Source organism: Neofelis nebulosa, chromosome 8, assembly GCF_028018385.1.
Source record: "Neofelis nebulosa isolate mNeoNeb1 chromosome 8, mNeoNeb1.pri, whole genome shotgun sequence".
NCBI classification, from domain to species: Eukaryota; Metazoa; Chordata; class Mammalia; order Carnivora; family Felidae; genus Neofelis; species Neofelis nebulosa.
In genome coordinates, this window is record NC_080789.1 from 12,558,960 (window position 1) to 12,576,804 (window position 17,845).

Here is a 17,845-nt window from a genome sequence, read left to right on the forward strand (position 1 = left end):
GGACAGGGGGACATGGCCGGTAACCACTGCTCACCATCTCCCCCGAGAGCCCACCTATCCGCCCCCAGAGAGCAGAGATGCCCTGACTCGCTGGTCCTCGGACCGCCGCGCCCACATAGCCCCCGCCAAGCCCCCTCCCCGCACTCAGAACCTCCAGTCAGCGGACACCAAGACGGCCCCACATGAGAAGGAGCTGGAAGCAGACGGAAGAGCAGCGATGGTGGGGGCGCCTTGCTGCCCGGCCAGGCCCGAAGCTCTCTCCCCACCCCGGAAGGCGGCTGGCACGGAGCTTGGCCCGGCCTGCCCGCGCTCACCTGGATGAGGTTGAGAACCTTGTCGTGCACGATGGTGGGTGGGTTGTTCTTGGGCAGGATCGTCCTCACCAGCACGCCCTCCACAAAGTCCTGGCTGGCCACCAGCACGTGGAAGCGGTGCCCGCAGTTCTTGACGCAGGTTTCCAAGACCTGGAGGCCGTGAGGGGCCCGTGAGCAGGAGTGCCCAGGACCCTTGCACTCGGCCTCCATCCCGGAGGAGAGGCTGAGTACGGGAGGGGCCCCCTCAAGTGAGACCCTGGAACACGGAGAAGTGGGGACAGTGCCCCGACTCGGGGGCTGGTGTGCCCACTAGTGGCCCCTCACCGAGTGGCCTCAGTACCCACAGAAGCCTGTCCTGAAGCTGCTTCTGAGCCGAATACAGTCTGGAGGGAGGGTGGCTCTCCAAATGGAAACCACAGTGAACTTCCATAATCCCATGGTGACCCTGCAGCCCCAGGACCAGGCGCTGAACTTCCCTCCTCGTTTCTTGTTCTCCCTTCCTGGCTGGAAGTGCCCTGCTCTTTAAGCCGGATTCACCTGACGTAAGTGCTGCTGGGGATGCCGGGACAGAGTGCTGTTTCCACTCGCAGCCAAACCCCTCCGACAGCCAAGATGCCCCCTCTCGCCTGGCCCGTCCTTGGCCACCGGCATTTGTTTTATGCACACTTTCCAGGGCATCCAAGTGCCCAATTTGCCCGGCCAGGCTTTCTGCCCTGCTGAGCTCTGGGTTCGCCGAGCTTCTGTGTCACTTGGCAGGTCCTCTGGCATGAGCTCTCCGTGACTGGGTCTGGAGGGATGTGGGCCTCAGGGTGTCTGCTCCCCATGCCAGGAAGTTGGAGAGAACTTTGCCAAATGGCCACTCTGTGTATGCCAGCACTGTAGACAGGATGGCACTTTGCCCACAGACCTTTCCTTCTCAACCCCTGGAAGAGGAGCCCCAGGGTGGCTGGGAGTCCTGGTAGGCCTGGGGGAGGTGTGGCTCTACCATGGAGGGACAGACGGATGGATGGGGCACTCACCGTGAGAGCCAGCATCACCTCGTGGAAGTTCTTATTCCCTACAATTCTTTTCTTCACTGCTCGGAAGGCATCTTTGGGACTGGGCACAAGAAGGACAAAAGGAAGGATGCGCTGAGGAATGGAACCTTCTTTTTTTTTTTTTTTTTCAACGTTTTTTATTTATTTTTGGGACAGAGAGAGACAGAGCATGAACGGGGGAGGGGCAGAGAGAGAGGGAGACACAGGCTCGGAAACAGGCTCCAGGCTCCGAGCCATCAGCCCAGAGCCCGACGTGGGGCTCGAACTCACGGACCGCGAGATCGTGACCTGGCTGAAGTCGGACGCTTAACCGACTGCGCCACCCAGGCGCCCCGGAATGGAACCTTCTTATTCAACACATGGGGCCACCTACCTAAGATCAGGAAGCCCTGGAAAACAGGGCTGGTTCTGTCTGTCCATCCATCCATCCATCCATCCATCCCATCCGTTCATCCCATCCATCCCATCCCATCTCATCTGTCCATCCATCCATCCATCCCATCCATCCATCCCATCCATTCATCCCATCTCATCTCATCTGTCCATCCATCCATCCATCCATCCATCCATCCATCCATCCCATCCATCCATCCCATCCCATCTCATCTGTCCATCCATCCATCCATCCATCCATCCATCCATCCATCCATCCATCCCATCCGTTCATCCCATCCATCCCATCCCGTCTCATCTGTCCATCCATCCATCCTATCCCATCCATCCATCCATCCCATCCATTCATCCCATCCATCCATCCCATCCCATCTCATCTGTCCATCCATCCATCCATCCATCCATCCATCCTTCCATCCCATTCATCCCATCCCATCCCATCCCATCTCATCCAAGCCAGCCACTCATCCATCTTTCCTGTGTCCTGTTTCCTGCTGAACACACAGGTTCTAATCACAACACAAACTGCCTGCCCTGCCAAAGTCCTCAGTAGGGCATGAATACTTGGCAGAGATTCTCCAGATCCCTTGCACCAGAATCCTCTTGGGGGGAGGTATGAGGGTTTGTTAAAAACGCAAAACCCAGGGCTCCCACCCTAGGTCCCTGAACCAAGCTCTCCCGGGATCTGTATACTCATCACACCCCCAAGGATTCCTGATACACACTGGGGTTCATAAACGAATAACGTGTGGGCAGCGTCCTGGGCCCTCATCCTGGCCACTTCCTCTCTCCACCCACACTTCCACTCAGGTCTTATTAAGTAGTCACACATGCTGGCACCATGCTGGGTGCTGGGGACACACTGGTGAACGTGCGGGTCTGCTCTCAAGGACCACATGACCAGGGAGACCCACATCACTGTGGGAAAGAAGGGGGGGCCCACAGTAAGAGTGAGTGGGTGTCAGGGGAGTCCTCTCTGGGGTGGCATCACGGCTGGGCGTGAAGGATGAGATGGAACCAGCTGAGGGGAGGAGGGAAGTGGTTCAGGCAGAGGCGGGAGGGACTGGATGGAGGCCGTGTGGGGAGGCGGAGGGAGAGGCTGAAGAGGCCCAGGCCATCCCGGTAGGGAGGGTGGACATACCTTGTGCAGGGGGAGCCCTGAAGGCTCTGGTGGCAGCCTGCCCTCCCTGCCCCATCTGTCGCCCAGCCCACGCACGCCGGTGGCCTCACCCCTACGTCCTGCCCTTCAGCTCTGTGCAGGTGAAATCAATGTTGCCCCGACTGCTCTGGCCTAAAAGCCTTAGTGGCCCCCAACTTCCACGTCTAAATTCTGCCTCGCCCACGACTCCCAGTCCCCCATCTCCCTGGTGTGCACTGTCACACGACACCTACCCAGGGCTCCCAGGCTGAGAAGATGCCCCCCAAAGAGGGGCACCGTGTCCTCTCTTGACACTTGGCCTCCCAGAGCCCCATACGCTACAGGAGCATGAGCAACATTTCCTAGGCTGGGAAGTGGCCTCTGGGGCCTGTCCTGCTGTCTGCCAGACATCTGTCTGTTCAGTGATGAGCCCGTCAAGAGCGGGTCAGGAAAGTCAGGAACCCCGACACGGGACCCCCCACACGAGCGAAGGCGGCAGGCAAGGTGGAGGAGCCATGGAGGCCTGTCAAGGCTGTGATGGACAAACAGGACACGTGGGGTGAAGGACCATGGTCCCTGACAGGGTGGGCCCCTGTCCCAGAAGGGTGGGAAACTTTTCAACCAATGCCCTGGGGCAGGCTGTCACCCTCGAAACGGACTTGTTTCCACGTTTCAGAGCAGCCCAGAGAGAGAGCACAGCACTGGGAATCAGAAATCCAGGCTTGTGTGCCATTGCTGTGGGCCTGTTGCGCTCAGTACCCGGCTAGGAGCCCAGAGTGGACGGCAGGGAGGCCACAACCCACTGAGGGGTAGACCTAGACCAGAGATTCAAGGCCAAGGGTCACATCTGCTCTCCCTGCTGCTGGGTCCCTAAGGCCTCGTGCAGTGCCTGGAACACAGGAAGTGCTCAAGTCAACAGCATATGTGCTTGAACCCGAGTACGCCCGAGCCCCAGTTCTGCCAACGCTTATAAGGGAGATGGGGACTTGCCTCTCCAGGGGGTTTGTGCAGCCCCAGGCCCTCTCAGGGGCTCCTTGAGCCTGTCCGCCCCCCATCTTTTATCTCAGTGGCCCTGCCGTTGCGGTCTGCCCCCCGCTGGGGATACTGGAAGGTGCCGGTAGCCACTGTGTGCTGCCCTCGGTGCTCCCTGCCTGCTGCCCGCTTCCAGCTGCCTGGGTTCACTTTCCCCACAAAGGGACCATTTGGCTGAGAAGGACCCCGCAGACCAGCTGGATTATCCCAGTGAGAAATGGAGAGCGAAATGAGGTCCCGCTCCAGCTGTTGATTCTGATTTCTCAGATCGTTCTGTACTTCCCGATGACTGTGGTCCCACCTCTTCCCACCCTTCCTGGGTTCTCCTGAGGACAGTGACCCTGCTTTCCCTCTCTGCTCCCCTCGGGACTTTGGGCTTACCACTGGAAGAATCTAAAAGAGATATTTGCCTCTGATAACAAAGACCTAGGGGGGTACAGTGACTTGCCCAAGGTCACACAGCTGGTCAGAGAGTGCTAGTCAGAGACCAAGAGCCCAGACCACGATGCCTCCTCCACGGCATGTGTCCTGGGGTGACCTGTGTACCGGAAATGCTTGGCAAAGGCTAATGCCGATGGGCTCTCAGTTCTGCTTCACTGTCACTGCCTTCTCCATGTCCCCTGACCCCCTCAGGCCCCCTCCCCTGCTGGTTCCAAATCTTAAGGAAATGAAAGTCTGTTCTCGCTCACAGAGAAAGCTGGGAGTCTCCCTGCCCCTTCCAGCCCATGTGGTGCAGAACAGTGCTTGGGGCCATGTCCCAGTGCTGGGAGCCACCAGCTGGCCGCGTCCCACGAGGATGTGGCCCAGGTGATGTCCTAAGAGGTCCAGTTGGCCAGGCTGTGACCTGAGAGAGGCCGTGTGGGCTGGTGGCCCCCTAAGGGCATCTCTGGGTCCCCTGTCCATCTCATGACAGCATTGGATGGAATCTTTGTTCCAAAATGTCTAAGATGCCACACTCCTGCCTGGGGTGGGACTCAGAGGACCTCTGCAGCCCTCCTGGCACCGAGGACCACAGGAGGGTCTCCCCTTGCACTCCAGGAGGGGTGGGAATGGGGGGGGCTCTGTGGCAAGAGACAGGGTGCACTGCAGCTGGCTGGCCAACCCGTCCCTCACCCCCCCCCCTCCCCCCCCGCCTGCAGGCCTCACCCTTCCTCAGTCTCGTTGATGATGTCACAGATCTCCATGTTGAGGGCCCAGTCCTCGCTCTGCAGGGAGCCATCTGTAGCCTTCTCTGCGGAGGAGAAACCACAAGTTACACGGTGGGGGGGGGGGGGGTCCTGGACAGGCAGACTCAGCCGCGTGCAGGTGTGTGGTGTGGGACGCGGCGGGAAGGGCCAGAGAGGAGGAGGACGATGGGTACTTTTTGGGGCCTCAGGAAGGACCAAGTGGCGTGCAAACTGTTACCTACCTTGTTCCGTTTTGTCATTTAATTGTTTTGGTTTTTGGCTGCATTTTATATTCTTTTTCTTTTTTTTAAGTTTTATTTATTTATTTTGAGAGTGAGTCATGGGGGGGAGGCAGAGAGAGAAAGAGAAACAGAGAGAGAGAGAGAGAGAGAGAGAGAATCCCAAGCAGGCTCTGCGCTGTCAGTGCAGAGCCCAATGCGGGGCTTGAGCCCACAAACCATGAGATCATGACCTGAGCCGAAACCAAGAGTTGGCTGCTTAACCGATTGAGCCGCTCAGGCGCCCTGTATCATTTTTTCGTTTTAAAAATGTGTTAAAATACACATAACAGTTGCCATCTTAACCGTTTTTAAGCATATAGTTCAGCAGCATCAAATACACTCACGATGTGGTACAGCCGGCCCCACCACCCTTTCTAACTCCCCATTCCCCCCCTCCAGCAGCCCCTGGCCGCCACTGCACTGTCCTTATGATTCCGACGACCTAACACGTCATTGAAGTGGTATCATACAGTATTTGTCCTTTTGTGATGTCACTTAATTCTTACAGCAGTCACGTGAGGCCAGGAGCATCACCGTCCTATGATCACCGAGGAGGCCTCGCGGCTCAGTCTACCAACCGGATGAGTGGGGACAGCAATCCGGCGGGCTGGTTTCTGACATGAAACTACGGAGGCAGTGTTTTATTTTCACAAATAAAATGCTCCTTCTTGACTTTCTATTATCTTTTGAGTTGGTATCTTTTGACCATTCACGTGGTTCAAAACGTAAAAGGTTCCCAAGCGGCACACAACAGAGTAAATCTACCTGCCTCCCCGGCCCCAGCCCCACTTCCCAGTGGCCCTACTGGGAACCAGTTTCCTCTCAAACCTCCCAGAGAATTTTCTTTTTTAAGGCTTACTTATTTTGAGAGAGAGAGAGAGGGAGCCGGGGCAGGGGCGGGGGGCGGCACAGAGAGGGAGACAAACAGAATCCCAAGCAGGCTCCATGCTGTTGGCACAGAACCCGACGTGGGGCTCGAACCCACGGACCATGAGATCGTGACCCGAGCGGAAGTCGGATGCTTAACTGACTAAGCCACCGGGGTGCGCCTCCCAGAGACATTCTTAACCTATGAAGCAAAGGACCCAGGGTAGTTTAAATCTCGACTCCCATTACCAACAGGCGGCCTGGCCTTCCCCTCTGAGCCGGTTTCTGTCTGAAGGCTGGGTGGATGCCAGCCACCCCACAGAGCTGCCCAAAGGAGTAGTGATAACTCAAACAGGGCATCTGTACGGTTCTTGCCACAGAACAGGTGCTCAGTAAGTGGCAGCAGTTCTGTTATTTTTTATTTTTATTTTTTTTAAGGTTTATTTTATTTTGAGAGAGAGAGAGAGAGAGAGAGAGAGAGAAGAGAGGGACAGAGAATCTTTTTTTTTAATTTTCTTAAAAAATGTATGTTTTTTTAGTATAATTTCTTAAAACGTTTATTTTTGAGAGAGAGAGAGAGAGAGAGAGAGAGAGAGAGATGGAAAGTGAGTGGGGGAGGGGCAGAGAGAGAGGGAGACACAGAATCTGAAGCAGGTTCCAGGCTCTGAGCTGTCAGCACAGAGCCTGATGCGGGGCTCGAACCCACGAACCGCCAGGTCATGACCCGACCTGAAGTTGGATGCTTAACTGACTGAGCCACTCCAGGCACCCCTAATTTTCTTTCTTTCTTTTTTTTAATGTTTATTTTTTAGAGACAGAGAGAGAGAGTGAGCGAGCAGGGGAGGGGCAGAGAGAGAGGGGGACAGAGGATCCGAAGCTGGCTCTGTGCTGACAGCAGACAGGCGGATGTGGGGCTCGAACTCACGAACTGTGAGACCATGCCCTGAGCTGAAGTCAGATGCTTAACCAACTGAGCCACCCAAATGCCCTGAGAGAGAGAGAGAATCTTCAGTAGGCTCCATGCTTGATCCCACGACCCTGGGATCATGACCAAAGCTGAAATCAGGAGCTCAACCAACTAAGCCACCCAGGTACCCCCAGTTCTTTTATTTTTAAATTGAGGTGAAGATTGCATAACATAAAATCAGCCGCTTTAAAGTGTACAGTCCAGGGGCATTTCCTGTCTCCACAATGCTGTGCAACCATCACTTCTACCTAGCTGAGGTTGTGCGGATTCCGAGGGCTTACCAGAGCCAAGGTCACTCCCCTCTGTACCCTTCTAGGATCCATCCTTGCAGCCCAGGTCTTAAATAAGCTCCACCATAGTGCACAGAGACAGTCTGGTCTCCTGCTTTTTCGGGCCAGTGTTTGATCACACAAATCACCCTGTTTTGGCAAGTGTCGTACCCTAGGTAGGGCTGTGGGACAAGACAGGACCGGTTGACGTTTTAAGGTTAGGGAGTAAGACCCTCGGTGTTCTGACACTGGGCACTATCCCACGTCCCCCTCTGTCACAGCCCTTTCCTCTGGCTCCAGGCCTGGCCCCTGCCGGCACCGGGAACCTGAGAGCACAGCGTCATAGGGCACCTGTCACACCAACAGCACCCAAGGGACCGGGTGCGTGCAGCTCATGATCCCAGCGACTGTTCCGCAGTCCTGAACAGCAGGCTCACTCTCTCTGTTCACACAGAGCTGAGGCCCAGCGGGGCCAAGTGACCCTTCACAGGCTGCACAGTCATGTGCCAGGCACTGGGGATGGACACAACGGTGGACCAGACAGATGTGGCCCCCGCCCCCTGGTGCCCAAAGGGGCTGAGGCGCACTCTGAGCCCCGGCCCTGTGACCGGGCAGGGCCCTCTTCTGGCCAGGCAGGCGGGCCCACCCTGCAGGACAATGCCTGGGCTGGGCTGGCAGTCAGCTCCCTATAACTGTGGCTTTCATGACGTTGGTTTCGAAATTGGCCTGACCTCAGTTCCATCCCGGGTCCCTCCTTGGGTCCTGTGGCCAGATGGACGCTGGGGTAGCTGCTCGGGACACAAGCCAGGCAGCAGGGGCATCAGGGTAGGGACAGGGCAGCGGGACGGGGTGTTTTTCTCCCCGGGCTATGGCTGTGGGGATGGGACTGGGGGTGTGAGGACGGCTTCCTTTCGAAGTGTTGAAGGGTGGGCTCATTCGTCCCACAATGAAGTCCAGAGTGTGGCTTCTTTGCGGCACACTCCCCGCCCTCGGGGACTCATACGCTTGCTAAAGAGAGCTGAGCGGAGGAAGCCAGGCTCTATTCTGGAGGGTTCGGGGTGGGGGGGGCAGTGGCTAAACACACTAGTGTGCTACTCCTCCAGAAACCGCACCCCAGGGGTCCCCAGACACACGGGCCAGAGGACGAGTCATCTCTGACTCTGGTCACAGTGTTCTGCCAACTCCAGCTCCGGATTCTCTGTCCTACCTGAGCCCCTGTCACCTTGCCCTCTGCCTCTGCCTGACAGGCCACTGCCCCGGCCCCTCCTGCCTGGCTCCCCCCCCGCCCCCCACCCCATGCCCTTCCTGCCTCAGAGTGAGCTTTCTGAAACCTGGAAGGGACCGTGTCCATCCTGTGCCCCAAAGACTCCAAGGCTCCCCAGCCCTCAACCTGGCCCGTGTGCCCTTCCTCAGCAACAACCCTCTCCAGTTACAGCCCCTGACACACCAAGTGCCGTTAGCTGTTTACACAAAGCAGGCAGCTGAATCCTCCCAAGCCTGTGACGTGTGTGTCACTGCCCTCATCTAACTGATGAGGACACTGAGGTGCCGGGAGGTCACACAGTGGTCACCAGGGGCCGGGGAGCTCAGCCTTCCCGGAAGTGCCCCCTCTGCCCCCTCCTCCCCATCCCTTGCTCCACCAGCAGGCCTGCCAGGGCTTCCTCAACAAGGCCCCCCGGGGGACGCCTGAACATGGGCGCCTCTCTTCTGGGGGAGGGGCGCCTCTCTTCTGGGGGAGGGGCAGCGCGGTTTTAGAAGGGATCAAGGTCATCTTGGACAGGCAAGTGGCCATTAAGGGGCGGTGGGGCACTCAGAAGCCGGAGGAGGTGCCAGGCCAGGGAATCGGGGGGTGCAGGAGCCGGAGCACGGGTCTGAGGCCCCCCCCCCCCCCCCCCCCCAAGCACAGCTCTCCAGTCCCGACGCCAGCAGCGGGCAGAGCCAGGCAGACGCTGGAGTCTTCTGGGGGGCTGGGGTTTCAGTCAGCCTCAACAGGGGGAGGAAGAGGAGGAGGGAGGAAGAGGAGGGAGGGGAGGAGGTGCGAGGTCCACCCGGGCAAACTCAGTAGGAGACAGGTGTGTCCAGAGCAGGATGGGCCCAGGCTGGGGCCTCGTGGCCACCTCCCCGCAAGCCGGGGAGCAGATGGCCCGACCGGGGGGTTTTCACACGTCCTCAGTGAGACTTTCCGGGGCGGTAGGCGTACTCCATCAAGGGCAGAAATGGAAACCCACAGGAACCTGGGGATATTTGTTTTGTTTTTGCTTTTTGACCACAGAAGTGGCTCAGCTTGCTATTTCAGGAAGGGGGAGTACGAACACTGACAGTGGTTACCGGTTCCAGGAGAATGCTCGTCGGCCTCTGGGCTGTGGGTGGCAGTCGTCAAAGGTCCCGGGAGCTGTTCTGCTCTTGTCCCAGCTCCTGCGGATGCCAGGCCCTGCCAGCCTCCCCGTCTGCCGTCGGGGGCCGGCAGTCCCATGGCCGTGGACCGCTGGGCCCGTGTGTGCCTGTCCCCTCTCCCTGCATCATGCCTGGTGCAGACGCCACCTTCCGGGAAGGTTCCGGAGAGTCTGCCTGGCGGGATGGCAGGCAGAGTCAGGCTGGGCAGTGGCACAGGCCTTGGAGTGCGACGAGTCTAGCTTCGTGTCCTAACTTGGGGACGGCAGGCCCTCTCCGGTCTGCTTTCTCCTCTGGGAAACCGAGATAAGGCTGCCTGCCTCACACTGAGACTTTGTAGCCAGACAATGCACGCACGACATCACGTAAGAGCAGTAATGAGTCACGGCTAAGTACCATGACTGTGACCTGGGCTGAGAGCGGGCAAGAGCGGCCACCGAAGACACGCCAGCTCCCTGCCCCTGCTCCCTGCCTGCTCTTTCTTGGGGGGACCCCAAACAGCTGGAAGATAGTCGCCTTCTTGGCTCCTTCCACTGGTTTTGGAGAAGTCTGTGTCTGCGGGTGCTCGGTGGAATCACGGCCAGGACCACCTGCTGCCAAAGTCAGCCCTGGGGGTGGGGGAGCAGGCTAGAGCCTTCTCCTCACCACCCTGCACATTCCAACGGCTGGCCACTACATCTGGGAATTCCCACTACTCAACACATCTCCGAGTTGCCCCGGGCTCCATTATCAGCTCTCATTCAGGCCCTGTCACCTCTCCGAGGCCTAGACCATCACCTCCACCCTCTTCTCTTCGAACACAAATCCAACCAGTACCTTCTTCTGTCTGAAAATTATCCAGGATCCCCCCCGCCCCCCCGCCCCCGCACTTCCAACCCCCCTCAGCTGCCTGAGGGTCAAAATCCTGAAGTCTTCAGGGGCCGAGAGGGACATTTGGGACTGACCTCAGCCAAGACTGGCTGTGTTCTGCTCCTGCTGGGGCCTTGTTCTTGCATGCCCCTGGGCTTCTGCCTGGCATGCCTTTCTACCATTCGGTCACACATCTGGGTCACAGAGGACGATGACAACCATCACCACCAGCATGCTCACTGGACGCTCAGTAAGCACCAATCACGGGACTCGGGCCTTCACACGAACCTCTCACCATAATCCTTAAGACAGAGGATGAATAAACTGAGGAGCACAGAGAGGTCAGTGTCTTGCCCATGGTCACACAGCTTCCACATTGCAGAGCAGAGGTTCAGACTCAGAGAGGTCTGGTTACTGCATCCTTACTCTTTAAATTTTTTTTTTTTTATACTTACTTATTTTTGAGAGACAGAGAGAGAGAAAGAGAGAGGGTGAGAACTAGCACAAGTGGGGGAGGGGCAGAGATAGCTGGAGACACAGAATCCGAAGCAGGCTCCAGGCTCCGAGCTGTCAGCACAGAGCCCGACGCGGGGCTCGAACCCACGGACCGCGAGATCATGACCTGGGCCGAAGTCGGACGCTCAACCGACTGAGCCACCCAGGCGCCCCTACCACACATCCATACTCTTTACCACGACCTATGTGCCTCTTGAACGTACTCATTGCTTGTTGCCATCCGGGTGCTGGGAGAGATTCTGGCGAGCAAAACCAACCAGGTCCTGCCCACAGCAAGTTGATGGTCCAGTGGGAGGCCACAATGGCCCTCACAAAGGTGAGAGCGGCATGACAGAAAAGACTGGGCACTGAGATAGGACACGGTGTGAGGTCCGGATGTGCCGGCACAGAGGAGGAAACGGACCGGCTGATCCCTGCTCGTCTTTTAAGGCCCTAGCCTGGTGACAGCTCCTCAGTGTATTTGCCAACTGAGGGGACTGTGTCACTGTGACCTGTATGGTCATCCTGCGCTGTGACAGTAACATCATGAAGAACAGTGACAAAATGACTGGCATTCACTGAGCCTGTGTAACCTGCTCAGTGTACCTCCTCTCGGGTCACCTCCCCACGGTCCCTACCATGCATGGGGGCAGCTGAGGGCCAACGCCTGGAAGTGGGGGAGCAGGGACGCAGAGCTGGGCCTCTGTGGGGTCTAAACCCACTGTGTATCTCACGCTGCTTGGCTATTCAAGGACATCTCTACCCAACTAGGGTAGACCCAGAGCTCTTGGGGACCTATTCCTCTCCCTCTTTCTCTCTCTCTCTCTCTCTCTCTCTCTCTCTCGCCGGGGTCTACCCTCCGGTGGGACAGAGAAGAGAGGCTTGTTGAGTGTTTGTCCAAGGCCAACAGGCCCGAGACTGCCTCGCCGCTCCGGTTCAAGGCTGAGTCCCTGCCCTACCTGCCCCGATATCGCACACTGTGTTTCTCTGTGAGCTCCCCTCCCCCTTCCCACTTTGAACCCCTCTGATATTGGGGTGGCTCTTACAAATAATGACCTGCCAGCGCTCGGCTGGCATTTTTTTCTTTTCGCACACCCCACAGTGTCTTCGATTCAACAAAGTGCGGCTTGTGAGCAGTGAGGATGGTCTTCAAGGCCGGTGACGACCCGCAGACCTGGTTCTGTCTCAGGCCATGGTCCAGGCCCAGGGGAGAAGGATCCAACGCAAGTCGGCAGACAGTGAGAAAGACAACAATGACACGGCCTGTCAGCTCCGAGTGGCCCCCACAGGCCTTCTTCTGAGGCCCTCACCCCAGCAAGGGCGTGCACAGCCATGTTCCTTTTAGATCACATTTACAGAACGCCAGCTCTCCGGCAAAAACACCACCCACTCACGTCACTCAAAGGAACCAGAGATCCTTTTGGGGACTTCCTTTCAGTGTTTACTGTCACTCCATTTGTATACTTTTTTTTTCAAGTGTATAATGGTACTGGGGCTGCAGCTTGTTTGTTTAAGTAAGAATCCTATTCCTTACCTGTTAGAGATGTACTGAAATATTCATGAGAGAGGTGATACGATGTTTGAAATTTGCTGTAGGTAATACCCGCCCTCTGTTCGCCTCCTCGCTCCCTCCCTACCGGCCCTCTGCCTCCACCCCCTGCCTAGTGCCCGTTATCCTCCCCCACAATTGCTTTCTGTGCACCTGCTTCCCACCATCTCCCTCGCGTCCACCTCTCTGCCCTCCATGACATTCTCTGAGTGGCTATTATCTGTCCAGCCCTGCGGCAGGTGCTCAAGAGGCAAAGGCAAAGGACAGAATCCCTGCCCTTCAGGAGGTCCTAAAGTGGTCAGGGATGACAGGTGGACAAACATTTTCAGAGCAGGGTGGCGTGGCTGAGGCCAGTTCAGGGTGCTGTGAGAGCCAGGAGACGGGGCGGGGGGCAGTGAGCACCCGCAGAGGGAACAGGGAAGGTGTCAGCGAGGAGGTGCCATCTGAGCGGAGCACAGAGCACAAGGCGCCGGGCTGGGCAGGTGGAAAGGGAGGTTCTTGGGAGAGGAACGGCATTGGCCTTGCCGAATGAACTCATCAATGATGAGTCATCGAGGATGTCGGGAAGAAGACAGAAGAGGGGCTGGAGGGTGACTCTCAGGCACCGGGGAGAAGTGACCTGAGGGAGGGAGAAAGTCCCAGGGGCAGTGAGGCAACTGGAGGGGAGAGGCGAGGCTGCTGAGGCAGAGGGAGCTCTGCCACCCTCAAAGCTGGCACCGGCCTGCACCAGGACCCACCCGGCAGCCATTCCTCCCTTCCCTGCCCAGAGCGGCCACCCCGCTCCCCTCTGCAGCACCTGCTCCAGAAGTGGGCAAGCGGCCTTGTTTTGGTTTCCGGGAGAAGAGGGGTGTCTGCTGGGCAGTGGCGGGGGAGACATCCTTTCTGGGACACAGAGGCACGGCTCAGGGAGGAGAAAGCCCTTCCTCCCTCTTCTTCCTTCCTTTCTCTCTCCTGGGAATGGGGTACCTACAGCTTGGGCCCAGGAGGTGACAAGCTCGGGACAAAAACCCTGGGTGTTTAAAGACATTTGTTGGGTCGTCTGGGTGGCTCCATTGCTTAAGTGTTTGAGCTTCGGCTCGGGTCACAATCTCGCGGTTCAGGGGTTCGAGCCCCGTGTCGGGCTCTGTGCTGACGGCTCGGAGCCTGGAGCCCGCTTCCGATTCTGTGTCTCCCTCTCTCTGCCCCTCCCCTGCTCGCACTGTCTCTCTCCGTCTCTCAGAAATAGAATAAACATTAAAGAAAAAAACTGTTGATCAAACCAACCCCGCAACTTCAGATCAAACAAGGCTGTGGGACTGGAACTACCAGGCTTCCCGGGGCTTGGTGGGCAGGGCTCAGGGTGGAGACGGCCCTGGCCTTCTGCCTGTGCCCCGGCGGGGCCTGCTTGTACTCCTGCCCTCCTGCCCACCCTAAATCTTGCTCCTACGCCCAGATCAAAGTCAGGTCACCACGCAGAGCCTGCCCTGACCCCCTGGAGGACCTGCTCCTTCCCTCACTGGGCCAGCAGCATTTCACACAGGCCACAGCTACAAGTTCTGCTCAGCAGGGCTGTTAAAATAACTCTACGGAATTGAGTTCTTTGTTTCTGTCTGTCTCTCCCATTAGGTCATTAGCTCCTGGGTGGAGATTACACAGCTCAGGAATTCGTACATCAGACGGGACCTGGCCCCCCCCCCCCCCCCCCCCCGATAAACCTGCGGTGCATGTTTGCTGAGTAACTAACTGAATGAAGGATGAGGTCATACCTACCAGGACAATAAACTTCTGTAACACTTAAATTAAAAAAAAAATTTTTTTTTAAATCATCTTTTTTTTTTTTAAATATTTGTTTATTTTTGAGAGAGAGAGAGACAGAGTGCGAGCAGGGGAGGGGCAGAGAGAGAGGGAGACACAGATTCCCAAGCAGGCTCCAGGCCCTGAGCTGTCAGCACAGAGCCCGACGCGGGGCTTGAACGCACGGAACTGTGAGATCATGACCTGAGCCGAAGTCAGATGCTTAACTGACTGAGCCACCCAGGCGCCCCCCCAAAATTTTTTTAATGTTTATTTATTTTGAGAGAGAGAGACAGAGAGAGACAGAGAGAGGCAGAGGGTGAGTGGGGGAGGGGCAGAGGAAGGGAGGGGGTTATACAGAATCTGAAGCAGGCTCCAGGCTCTGAGCTGTCAGCCCAGAGCCCAAGGCGGGTCTCGAAACCCACGAACTGGGAGATCATGACCTGAGCTGAAGTCAGACGCTTAACCGACTGAGCCGCCCAGGGGCCCCTGTAATACTTGAAATGAAATACTCCCATCCTTTGTCCTCTATTGATCCCTTGGTAGCTGTTGTGCAGGTAATCTTCCTCCCACTTGGCAGTCCTTTGAATATTTTTAGAAAGTACCATGTCCCCCCCTTAATCTGTCCTCCACACTAACCCTCAATTCCTGTGGCTGCTCTGGACGTGATCTCTAGAGCCTCTGCCATTCTGACTGATCCTCTTGGGGCGCGGGCCAGCTGGGCACTCCTTCTGGAAAGGCAGCGTGGGAACTCACCCACCTGGCCGCGCCGGAGCCTGTATGTGTGTTAATGCGCTCTGCGATGACATCAGTAGACACTTATTAACTCCACCTCGTGGAGCCGACTGCTGCAGAATTTGTCCTTGTCAAAGGCACTCACTCTCCACTGGCCACAGAACTTAGCTCTTCTGGTCTCCCCTGCCGCTAGAAGTGGCCATGTGACCCAGTTCTGGCCGGAGACACAGGTTGAATGTCAGGCGGCTCTGGAAGCTTCTCCTGCGCCCCCCTCTCCCTGCCCCCCCGTCCCCCACCAAGAGAGGCAGGGCAGTGGTGGCACCTCCACCTGCACTTCCTGCCACATGGGGACACGCACAAGGATGAAACAATACGCTAACGGTGTGGGTGGGAAACTGTAGGAAGAACCATTACAAACAAAATCATTCCAGATGCATCTGGATATTTTTCACTCGAGAGGAAACCCAGCACACTCCTTTCAGTTCTAAGGGGGAGCAGTGAGGTGAAGAAGTTAGGAGCGTGGGATCTGGACACAGACAAATCCCACATCAAGTCCTGACTCGAGCACTCATTAGCTGTGTGACCCTGGATGAATTGGTTAAAAAAAATTTTTTTTATTTTTTCCGGGAGCCTGGATGGCTCAGTCGGTTAAGTATCTGATTTCAGCTCAGGTCATGATCTCACGGTTAGTGAGTTCAAGCCCCGCATCAGGCTCTGTGTTGACCTCACGAAGCCTGCTTGGGATTCTCTCTCTCCCACCCCCTCTCTGCCCCTCCCCCACTCGCGTGCACGCTCCAGCTCTCTCTCTCTCTCAAAATAAATAAATAAAAATCCTCCTTCCTTCTTTCCTATGTATGTATGTATGTATGTATGTATGTATGTATGTATGTAATGTGAGGCTTGAACTCACAACCCCAAGATCAAGAGTTGCATGCTCCACCGACCGAGCCAGGCAGGTGCCCCCATCCTGAATGAATTTTCTTTAAACTCTCTGTGCCTTAGTTTCTCCCCTGCAGAATGGGGATAAAGAGGACATTCAGCTTCCAGGGCTGTGTGAGGAGCAAATGAGAGAATGCACTTCCATTGCTTTTATCTTACTTAGCACACAGCAATCACAAAAACGAACGTTTTCCACTACAAAAATATCAACCCCCAAATTAAATGTTTGAAAATTTCAAGCAGTCCACAAAATAGATTTTTAAATCCCATACACGCAGAAGCCATTTTCTCCCCCAGCCAGCAAACTGTCTTGAGGCCTGTGTTCCAGATGAGCAAGTCTCTGAGGACCCAGCGTGGAAAGTTCCACCAGTTTCCTAAGTTGCTGAGCCATCCTTACTCAAAACTCTGGCTGCCTCTCCCCCTGCCATTCTGTAACCACAGGCCATAGAGGAACTCAAAAATACCTTACAGTGGGGGCATGGCTTCTGCAACCCACAATTTTAAAGTTGATGTAACCAATTATAGTACCTAACTGAAGAAAATTTCAGCTACATGAAGGAGGGTTTGGCAAAACTGTCCGGGTAAGAGGGAGCAGGGCTGTGAAAGCAGAGAGGTGACGCGGCTGGCCAAAGTGCCTGTGACATGCTCTTCCTTCCCCCTTGTGAGTACAGAAGATGCTGCTGATCCCGCCCTCCCCCCTCCCTCGGTCCCTCTCCTTCTCTCACCTCTCTCTATCTGTTGAGAGAAATTTATTTTATTGGATTGGCTCATGTGAATGTGGGCAGGCCAGCAGGCAGGAGACCTAGGGAACAGATGCGGCTCGAGTCCAGAGTCTGTCTGCTGGCGAATTCCCTCGTCTGAGAGGCCAGTCTTCTACTGAAACCATAACTTAATTAGACGAGGCCCACCCACACTATGGAGAGTAACCTGCTTTACTCAAAGTCTACCCATCTCATTTAAAAAATACCTTCACAGAAATATCTAGAATAATTTTTTTTAGTAATGTTTTTTAAAGGTTTACTTATTTTTGAGACACAGAGAGAGAGAGAGAAAGAGAGAGACAGAGAGAGAGCACATGCCGGGGAGGGGCAGAGAGAGAGGGGGACAGAGGATCCAAAGCAGGCTCCACACTGTCAGCACAGAGCCTGATGCGGGGCTCAAACTCACGAACCGCAAGATCATGAGCTGAGCTGAAGTCAGACGCTCAACTGACTGAGCCACCCAGGAGCCCCTAAAATAATGTTTGACCAAATATCTGGACACCATGGCCCAGTCAAGTTGATACATAAAGTTAACCATCCGGGGTTTTTACTGCCTCAATGCAAACAAGTTCCAGTCGAACAGGGGACACCTCTGTCTGTTCTTAAATGCTGCTGGGCTCAGCCTCACACAGTCTGGTGGGTTCTGTTCTCTCCTCCTCTCCCTCTCACCCCGGGCTCTCCCCTTCCCTCCTCTACCTTCCCCATCAGGAACAAAGCCCAGTTCTCTATGAATCTTACACGGCAGTTTGGTTCTCCACAGCACTTTTCAGTGGCCTTTGCCATGTTCACGGAGGCAGGCGTCCCCCAGAGGCTCCGTCACTCGCCCGGGGGACACAGGAAGTGCCGGGAAGGGGCAGAGCTGGCACATGAACCCAGATCTTCTGATGCA

General features: G+C 56.1%; 1 protein-coding gene and 1 long non-coding RNA gene across 5 annotated transcripts in view; one reads left to right on the forward strand and one right to left on the reverse strand.

Moving 5' to 3' along the window:
• The window catches only part of TOM1 (target of myb1 membrane trafficking protein), a 43,185-nt gene that overhangs the window by 18,889 nt on the left and 6,451 nt on the right, over positions 1 to 17,845 (reverse strand). For 2 of the 4 annotated variants that reach the window (XM_058741467.1, XM_058741466.1), the window contains 3 exons: positions 5,061 to 5,145; positions 1,334 to 1,412; positions 315 to 464 (listed from right to left, as the gene is read on the reverse strand). In XM_058741467.1, coding sequence (XP_058597450.1) covers positions 315 to 464; positions 1,334 to 1,412; positions 5,061 to 5,145 — 314 coding nt within the window. Of the gene's footprint in view, positions 1 to 314; positions 465 to 1,333; positions 1,413 to 5,060; positions 5,146 to 16,920; positions 16,944 to 17,694; positions 17,717 to 17,845 lie in introns of those variants that run through there. The other 2 variants (XM_058741468.1, XM_058741465.1) reach the window with 2 other exon arrangements.
• LOC131518935 (uncharacterized) lies at positions 5,107 to 6,043 on the forward strand. Its single transcript, XR_009265362.1, has 2 exons — positions 5,107 to 5,219; positions 5,870 to 6,043. It is a non-coding gene; the product is annotated as an uncharacterized LOC131518935 (long non-coding RNA).